The following is a 10,743-nucleotide window of genomic DNA, read 5'->3' on the forward strand; positions in this document are numbered from 1 at the left end:
ACGGTATAAAAAAGCATCGTTATCAACTGTTCTAAAGTTCGACGCTAGGACTTTAAAAAGACACGGGGACATGAATTTCAGCACATCCATTGGTGAAACCTGAAAGTCGAGTCACCATGCTTTCTTTTAAGTGAACCTTGAAAAATCTTGGAAATGTGCTCTCCTATTGCCTGTGAGTTCTCATTGAAAAGGAAAATCAGAAATCTCAATGTAGTTATGGGATTTCCATTAAAAAAACTCTACAAATCTTTAAATTAAATGTATATATTTATTACCAACTCCACAAATTATTTCTAAAATTATCTGAAGGTTGCTATAGAAAGCTCTTATTTTTCTTGATAATGTGCCAAAATTTCTTTACTAAACTTCAGTTTTAATCTATGAACTAGAATTCAATTAGAATTATCATTCCAATTATAAGTAACTATTACATTTATTAAGGAGATCCGTATTCGATCAGTATAGGGTAATTAATTATGACCCTTTATTTGTTTGTGAACTGCACTTGAATCCTTTTAGAAGTTTAGAACTCAAAAGTAAAAAATTTTCGCCTATTATAACATGTAAAATTGAAATGCAAATATATAATAGTTCATTATTTTAAGAAAAATGTAAAGGTTTAGTTGATTTAATTAATAATTTTTAATTAATACTGAGCTAATTATCATTAAATAAATCTAGGATTCTAATTTGATCAAGAGACTTAAGGTCTCATGGAAATATAAGCATAATTTTAGATACTCAAATTCTTGTAATCCCCTCATTCCAAAATTAATGTCAAAATAAATGCTAAATCTTTTCCTAATAAATTACAGTTTGTAGATATTCAAATCTTCTCAAACTCTTTAAATCCTAGTAAGACTAGTAGAGGGTGGCCCAGTGCACGAGGCTCCCACCATTGTGAGCTTTGGGGAGGGTCATATGTATGTAGCCTTACTCTCGCTTTGCGGAGAGACTATTTCCTAGATTCGAACCCATGATTTCCAAGTCACAATGCAGCAACCTTTACCGTTGTGTCAAGGCTTAACCTTGTAAGTTAAATCGTAGTAAGACTTGTGTTCAACCAAATAATCTCATGTAAGTTAACTCTTGTCATTAGTTTGATAAATCCCTCAGGAGACAATGAACAAAGATGAAGAAAGTTAACCCCTATTTCCAGGAAACATGTTCAAGTAGTGAGATAAATTCAAATCTAGCCAACTCACTAGATCAAGTAATTTGAGTAGATACTTGTTTAGCTTGTAATAGTTAGCAACTTTAGAATAAAATTTATTACAACTTAATTTCAAGTATATGTTACATATTAATTAGCTTTATCGATATTCGTTACATAATACCATGGGCCTCTATATACACACTGGTATATATATGTACTCACGTGCATACATATACATTTATTTTCATGCATGCGTGTGTATATATAGATCCATATACACATATCCACACTCCTATACATGTATATACATGTAAATATATGTTTATATATGTATATACATATACACGTGCGCGCGCATGTAATATATATAGAGAATACTGGGTATGAATTGGCAACACTATATATATATATATAGAGAGAGAGAGAGAGAGGAAAACTTATGTCAACTTAATTGGACGTCCACTAAATTTCTTAGTCATTGATGATCACTTGATTGAGCGACATTGTGGATGATCCGCTTCATTGAACTTGATCTACATATTCTAAAACCCTAAAACCCCAACACAACAAATTTGGGGTGAATCCGTTGTGGTTTGACCCTCCGTTGAGCCATGTAAAAAGTTATATTCATTCGAAACCGTTAAAATTAATACGAGTGGATGAATGGTCAAACCACGATGAGTTCACCCCAAATTTGATGTGTTGGGGTTTTAGAATATGTAGATCAAGTTCAACGGAGCGGATCATCCACAATGTAGCTCAATCAAGTGATCATTAATGACTAAGAAACTTAGTGGACGTCCACTTAAGTTGACACTAAGTTTTTCTCATATATATATATATATAATATATATATATATATATATATTATATATATAATATATATATATATATATATAATATATGGTAAAAACTTGTGTCACTTAAGTGGATATGGAATAGTGTGTCCACCAAAATTTTAACCACTATCATATTCCTAGGGATCCATGTATTAATGAAAATGTGTTTAATATTAATAAATGTGTGGCTACAAACTTTGGTGGATATCAACTTAAGTTGATAAGGAGTCTTGCTCTCTCTCTTCTCTCTCTCTCTCTCTATAATATATATAAATATATATATATATATATATATATATATATATATATATATATATATATATAGAGATAGAGAGAGAGAGATTAATGGTATCATTGACAAGAGAGGATTTTCCTATATATATATAATATATTATAGAGAGAGAGAGAGAAGATTAATGAGTATCATTGACAATGAGGGGATTTTCCTCCTTGACAATTGATGTGGCACAATCCCCATCATGTGAAGGAGAGAGAATCAAAGTAGGAGAGAGAATTTCACATGGTGGGGATGTGACCATAATCATTGTCAAGAGGGAATCCCCTTTGTCAGAATACCCATTAATCTCATATTATATATATATATATCATATAATATATAATATATATATATATATATATAATATATATATATTATATATATATATGAAGAAATATGGGTATCGCTTGGTACCAAAGCAAAAAAAGTTGTGGGTTGGTAGTGAGGTGTCAAATCCCCTCGATCCTCATTCAAATGTGGGAACAAATTCACCGATGGGTAGATGAGTGGATGGGGATGTGACACATCACTACGAAGCACAAATTTGTGCTTGGGTACGCAAGCATACGATATTTCTCTCATCTCATCTCTCTTCTCTCTCTCTCTATATATATATATATACATATATTATATATATAATATATAATATATATATATTATATAGTTATGCATGTACGTGTACAGTATGTTATCTATGTATGTATATATGTACATTTTATGTATGATAGATTTAAGTATACGTATATATGCATATATCTCGCGCACACGTACACATGCAGACATGCACAATTATGCTGTTTTCCAAGTGACCTCTTATTTGTACCTTAACAATACATTATGAATTATTGAAATTGATCCGTTAAGTACATGGATATTTGGAAATAAATAGGTTTTTTGTTTCGATTTTGTATACAGATCAACATCTAGGTGAATGTCCGGCTGACTACAACAGGTAATTCTTTTCCTTATTAGTACGCTGTCTTTAATAAGAGTCTTGTTCACAATGAAATGCTACATGTACTAAGAGGACCCTAGCTGTGGAGATTATCATTTTTTTTGTTATTTCTAAAAAGACAAGCAGTGTGGATGATTCAAGAAATGATTTGATATATGAGTAGTATAAACTATCTTAGGTTTGTTAAGGTACATAATAAAAACTGTGTGATGAAGCATATTCACCGGTACTTGCTGAATTGATTTACAAGTTTCTGCTTGCTGTTTTTCCCCTTTCTTTTGGGGAAAACGTGTAGAAGAACATTATTTCATTGTGAGGTTTGGATTCGATAATTCTAAACATATTATGTTTAAGAAACATTAGACTAGATATTAGCGCGAATGCTAAAGCATTGACTGCATAATGTCATAAAGTTGTACATATTCCTGTGCCTGCATTTATGTCTGATCCTCTGCTGAAGTTTCATTACAACAATGAATCAGTAAGGGCCTGTTTGTTTCACCAATTTTATGGAATAGGAATGGTATTTGGTCCTGACAATGGCGTTTTCGTAATTAATAGATTCCAAATGAATCCTAATCCTGAGTTTGGTTCAAAAAAAATTTATAGAATTGCTAATCTATAAAGTGGCTCAAACAGTGTATATTTCAGGAAATCCAAATCCAGTCCATTTGCTAGGAATTGGGTGGAATTTCTGACACCTCTCCTCTTTTTTATTCTGATTCCTAATCCTATTCCTAATCTTTTGGGTGAAACAAACATAGAATACAAAAAAAATGGGATTCTATAAAACTAAAACTTGTCTATAAACTTTTTATGGATTAGGTTGGAATCCATAAATAAAATAGGATTCCTAATCCTATTCCTACCCTCTATTGAACCAAATAGGCCCTAAGAGTTCTTCACTATGTTAAAAGTAAAAGAGGATTAGGTTGCGGACTCATATCTCTTCATCCTGTAGAGATAAAGATTCCATGATCCAGAATAAATGGGATAGATTGTGAAGGGAATCAGAATTTTTTTAATGAAAACTGCCATGGATCGTTATTAAATAAAGAATTTCTGACATGGATCATTTGGAGAAGTGGGAACACCCAACACTACAACAAAATATTTGGAAGAGTTGTTTAAAGTTAAGAGGAAGCCTTCATTATAAGATGAGGAAGAGAAGGAAAATTTAGGAGATGAATGACTTAATGCACTTTCCAAAGGACCAGCGGGGTGTGCCTCCTGTCAGATTGTTTGAAGTATATTTCCAAGGGATATAGGGCGATGCTACTGTCCTGCCTCTGAGAAGCTGGTGTTTGAGATGAATTATAGCGGGGCTTCCATGCAAATACAAATGATGAAACAAATCAAATGGTTCAATTAATTTCACAGTTAAATATAGCTCTACTCCAATGAAGATACTGAATATTCCTTAATATCTGAGGTTCAAAATTCAGATGCTTTATTTTCACCAATTGAAGGGCTACTTGATGCTGCTACCCTCCACTGAAAGGAGCAACCATTATATCTGACTTATGGCTTCATATTCTAGTGAAAAGTTAGAAAGGAAGGTTCCCTTTTGATCTAAAGGATACTAGACGGAGGGAAAAGTAGAGAATTCAAGCTCTATTTTGATGACTTCTTTGCAGTATTCACAACTGCTAAAAGTCAGGTTGATTTCAATTCCAGAATAAGACTCAACATGATGACACTCGGTTGAGCATGGAGAACCTTGAGAGAATGGGACACATTAGTCATCATATTATTAGTACTACATGACAGAGGAGGAATGTTTTACTACTCAGGTGCATTTTGTGTAAACCATATCAACAAAAAATTAGAACAATGCTAGCAAATAGGTACCAATATTTTATGAGTACCTTACAGGAAAACTGAAGACATTAATAATGAAAGCTCATAAGGGTAATCACCTATAGAATTTTCAGATCTGGCAACAACTGCCACGTCAGATCCACCACTCCTGGTACTTGATTGGGTGCATAGGGGTTAATGGGTGTTCCATCATGATAGTTCTCTTCGTTAATGCTGTAAAAATAAACTGCATTGGTTATCACCAATCAGCATACCTCTAGCTCCATTGTCCATTCAGACAAAATCTCACATACAACTTCCAAGCGCAAGTCGTTCACTGATAGAGAAAGATTTCAACTCTGAAATCTAAAACTGTGCAATGATAAAGAGAGAAGGCATACAGTTTGTAGAAGAGCAACCACCCACCTATTATAGAAGTAACCCATGCAAAAGAATTTTCTTGCAATGTCACATAAGGTTTAACAAAATAAACGTAAAAGAGGACATTATATATGGGTTCATAATTTAGATTAAGTTAACAACACTGAGTAACAAAGTAAACACAAAAAGAAAAGCATATTAAGAGTGGAAGTTGTTATACATGGTTTAAGCCTAACTATATAAAGTTAAGCTTCAAATTGTGCCAATTTGACCAGTTGCAGTGGCTGATGAACATGTCCGATGCAGTAGATCCTGCAGTGATCTCAGCCTGCCCCACAAATCAGAACTCAGTTCTAAACCCACTGCAATGGGTATGTTCCAAACCTTGCTCTAAGTTTCATACAAACACCAATACTTCTAATATCAGCATCACCCCACTCCTCCATTTAAGCTTCATGTCTCTTCACTGTGACTGTGAGCAGCTTTTACCTTTGCCATTTAATCAGTATCATCTTCTTTCATGGCCTCTGTGGTTTCGCTTCCCCTTTCCTTTTCGGTGTCCTGCATACTTGAAAAATTAAGGAATTACATATACTCTGTTATTCTGCAAAGGTAGATTGATGATCTATTTTTAACTGTTCAATTCCTATGCCAGATCCTACTCCAAAGCAAGAACGGGGAGTGAAATGATGCAAAAGGGTACAACTGGAGCTCTAAAAATAAGAAGTTTCCCTATAATCGTCATAAAAACTACAAGAAAGGTCAATGAATTCGCACTAAATAAAATAAAAAGCATGAAATGTGTAGATGGCATTATGTATTTTAGGTTAGTGGCTGTATTCTTGAATGATACTTTGAAGTTTTGTTCTTCAGCTTCAAATCTTCCTCTTTGATTGTTAACCTTTCAAGATGGATTTTATTACGAGATACGGAGCTTAATTCTTTATGTCCTAGTTTCTCTCCTAAACAAATATCAATCACTCACTCTCTCCCTCAACCTCTTTGCTGATCATAACCTCCCTCACTCCAATCCCATCATAATGGGGATCAAGATAATAATTATGATTAGTTTCGATTTAGTTTTTGGTTAGTTTTTGAATTCAGTTTTAAATCTTATAAGATAAGAGTTCTTTTAGATTTTGAAGTGTAGTAGGATAAGATTTGTGACTCTATATATATGGGTTGAACTTTTCATTGTTTTTCAGAGATTGAGATGAATAAAAATTGAGATTTTGACTAAGTATTGGAGTGATACCAGAGAGTAGGTGCTGCGAGTAATTCCGGCCTATTCTAAGGTTTATTTTCTTTATTTTTCGTGTGACTAATCTCAGCCATTCATTTAATCTCAAAATCCATTTGTCAGTTATTCTCCCTCATTCCAGCCCCCTGCCAAATCATCTGAAACCTCAGGTAACACCAGAAAACTCTCACCTCCGCTTCTCTACTTCACACAAGAACTAGAACCTGAAACTTCTTTGACTTCATCTTCTTCGAGCAGTGAATACAATCAGCCACGCCCTCATCCAGACACCCTAATCTTCAACCTGCAATGTTCCTGCGCCCTCGACAGTGACCTCAACTACAACTTTCAGCGACACATTTCGCTGCAGGTTTTCAACAGCCCCTTTCTCGAACATTGCTGCCTCGGTTTTCGACTATGGACCAGCAAAGCTTCAAATCAGAATCAACACAGACATGTCAAAGTTAATAAACTATAGGTTTTTGTTTGGTAACAATTCGAAATTCAAGTATCTTTTGATTAGTTTGATTCGTTGGTGTTCAATTCAGGAAGTCATTGCTCTTTAAAGTTTGCAAATTGTCCGAGAATTATTTCACTTCTTAGGTTTAATTCGAACTTATCTTTTCATAGTTATAGTTACTATTAAACGTGTAGTTTTATTTATTATTGATTTATATTTTTCTTATTTATAGTTTAATTCCGCTGATCATTTGTGTTAATTTTACATGCATATCGCATTGAGTTTGTTAGATTACTTGTTTAGTAAAGCCCTATAGATTGTCCTGCGTCTCATCACCTTCCCTTTTTTTATTAGCCTCAAAATGGCTGAAATGCTTAACACACCCTCCCTCGCCCATTATCATGTTTCCAATCCCATGGGGCACACCCTCCCTCATCTCCCTCACTTTCCTCACCCACTCCCTTTTTTCAATCTCATCACAGTCTCCTTTTTGTCCTTAGATGGCTGACTATTTGGTGAGAAATGAGAATCGAATCTTGAAATTAAATGAATAGTGGAAGCTGAAATTTGGACCAATATTTTCCGGAAATGCCTCAACACAAAGCATAGCAATTAAGTTAGAAACTGTGAAATAAGGTAATAGGTTAGGGTAGAAAAGGAAAACCAAAGAAATTTCTCCTCCAGCTTTTAGGAAATGTGTTATTATGCTCATCAATCTTGCTGTCATGTTTATGAATAAATTAAGAAACAAACTGTAGTACATAACTTCATGGGCAGTACATTTCAGGAACCAAACTGGAATTATAGATTGTCTTTGAAACAAACTATAGTACATTTCAGGAACCAAACTGGAATTATAGATTGTCTTTGAAACAAAAAGAAGAATATAAATGCATAACTATTTAGACGAAAATGAAAATGGAGAAGTTACTGTAGTACTTTCTGTACACATCGTTTAACAGTAAAGAAGAGTATTCAAGTTTCTTTGACTGTGGAATATAATGGCCTAATTCAATTAAGTAGGTTTAATTGCACATGGGCCCCTGATCATATTGCTCCATGGAACTTATTATCCCTGTCGTTTTGACCTGGGTGAAAATTTTTTTTGGACTCCTTTATATTGGATGAAAAGTTTTGCGGATATTTTCCCTCAGTGAATTACGGAGGCTATCTGAGGGTAATATAGTCAAAAATTCATCCAGGTCTACATGGGTAGTAGTAAGTCATACTACTTTTGTATTACTACATACAAAAAAGTGAGACCTTTTCTTGTAAATTGCAAAGAGTTTCTATGGACCCCACTTGTTTGTAGCAGTATAACTCTTCTAGTATAGTTACAAGATGCAATATTATTAAGGGGGTTTGGGAGGGTTTTGTGCAATTAACCATTCAGAAAAACCTCTATCCCATCATACATATCAAGCATTACTTTCCATTACAATAAGGGAATTGTTGTCAAAACAAATAGAAATTTTCTACTCAGAAATGGGCTTGTGATGTTATCCTTCTTTTATTATTTGAAATTTAGAAAAATAACATAGATAAGTTTCCAGAAAATATTTACTTGATTTTTTCCCAATACAATCTATTTTATACCACTATTTTGATCAACATGAAAGTTCTATGTTATTGTTCTTCACGAGTGTCCCAAGGCTCTAATAATGTTGACCCATTTTGTTATTATGATGTTACTTTTTTTATGCAGGTGGGTCTTCAGGGTATAATTACTCTCCTGTGGCCGTCAGCTAATTTATGATATATGAACAATCACCATATGTGCTTGCGATTACTGTGCATATAGAATGATTGGTTTATACTGCTGGTTTGTGCTTGGAATTCTGTCTGTATGGACATTTAGTATTTGGATGCTGCTACTGCTGATTGCTCTTGCTAATTGACATTTAAAACCTTTTATTGTGTATATGAACAATCTTTGCATGCTACTTTGGACAAAGTTGACCGGGGAAAAGAAAATGGCTGGATCACTGAGCAGGGTGTATGTAGAAACTAGCAGTGGTATCATGCGCTGCTACCTTTCTAAATTTGATTTGTTAGGTTTGGTCTTTCATTTGTGCGGGACGGATATTTCGTTTCTATTTATGTGCTACTTGATGATTTCCCGTTATTGTGCGCAACTGATTAACAGCTCTTGTAGTTATTCTGTGGTCAGTTTACAAGTAGGGTTGATGACGGACTTCGTTCGTGCCCTCCCCTGCATTTTAAATGAAAAACGAGAATTGAAGGAGACGGGAGGAAATGAAGACCATCTAAGAGGTTAGGAGATACGAAGATGGAGAGGGGAGGCATGATTTGCGAGATTGAAGTATTTGGAACTTCGAGAAGTCATGCCTTTTGAAAATCAAGTCTCACATCGGGACAGTTTCATGTTACAAACATTAATACCATTTTCTCTCTGTCTTCGCTCCGCTACCGGATAAAAGCAGCAAACGTTGTGGATGTCATAATGGATTTAGAGAACAAATTTATACAAAAAAAAAAAAAAAAAAATTTGAGTGTGTTTGAAACACTCGAGATTTGATTGAATTTCATTCAGATGGGGAAGAAACTCAGTGACCTGTAGAGTTGTCGTTTAAGAAATTTTTTTAAAAGGCTTAACAAGGCTTAATTACATTGAAGTAGTACCTTGAAGATCAATGACGTCCAGGTACCTTGAGATGTAATTACATGATTAATTCAATAATTTGGTTGTATCGAACGAGTAGATTACTATCTGTAACAGTGACCCTGCAGACTTTTTATTTTTCTTTTCTTTTCAGAATTATTCATGTAGATACAGTCAATAACCTCAGGATTGTCCATATAGATATATGGACTCTTAAGGTCACTCATTGAATTATATCATATCTATTTTTCTATGCGACTCTTGAGGTGCCTTAATGTAATTAATCATGTCTGGAAATATTTGTTTTTCATCTTGGGACGAAGGGGTAATGTAACTGCTGGACTTTTGGTCACTGTTATTGTGAGACTTGTTCTAATTCAGTTTATTGTTTGTTTTTACATGGACTAATATTCGAACTAAATTAAAAATTCAAACTTAGTGTTTGTTTTTGGAGGGCCTAAGACCATTTAAACTAATATCATAATCAGAACCATCCTTTTGTTCCCTCAAGTCAACTTATATAAATCGTATTAATGCGGAAAACCCACCTCAATATCAATGGAGGGCCCACCATTCACTTCGTCCATCTCCTCCACCGTACCATCGAGCACCTGTCCTCAAATAGCAATTTTTTCTTTGGAAAAATGTGTCTATGCCCCAAAAGTGGGAACTTCGTGTGACTAGCCTCTTTGTATTTTGTCTCATGTGGAATAGCCCCAAAAAGTAAGATGTAATGTTTTAAGCCCCCTCCACGTCAGCATTATACTAAAAGCAAAATGTATTTAAAAAAAAAACCAAAATTGTCTTCTCTTTCTTCCCCAGACGAGGCCTAGTCCCGAACAACAGTAGTCACTTCTCATTAATGCGATATGATGGAAAAATGGATGAAAATTTTCCCCTTTTTTTACTCTATCATGAGCAATAACTATTTAGTTCTTCATTACTCCTCCTCAGACTAAAATTCTCTCCATTACTCTCTCCATTACTCTTACATTCCCTTCAAAATGGCTGA

At 34.3% G+C, this 10,743-nt stretch overlaps 1 protein-coding gene across 15 annotated transcripts in view; it reads left to right on the forward strand.

Moving 5' to 3' along the window:
- Positions 1–9,171, forward strand: part of LOC109848208 (serine/arginine-rich splicing factor SR34A-like) — a 32,128-nt gene extending 22,957 nt beyond the window's left edge. For 10 of the 15 annotated variants that reach the window (XR_002248737.1, XR_002248738.1, XR_002248735.1 and 7 more), the window contains 2 exons: positions 3,188–3,224; positions 8,814–9,171. Coding sequence is in view for 1 of the 15 variants with exons in the window: in XM_020417597.1 (XP_020273186.1) it covers positions 3,188–3,203 (16 nt within the window). In the remaining 14 variants the exon portion in view is untranslated. The other 5 variants (XR_002248736.1, XR_002248739.1, XR_002248740.1 and 2 more) reach the window with 2 other exon arrangements.

The sequence above is a fragment of the Asparagus officinalis genome, chromosome 7, assembly GCF_001876935.1.
Source record: "Asparagus officinalis chromosome 7, Aspof.V1, whole genome shotgun sequence".
NCBI lineage: Eukaryota > Viridiplantae > Streptophyta > Magnoliopsida > Asparagales > Asparagaceae > Asparagus > Asparagus officinalis.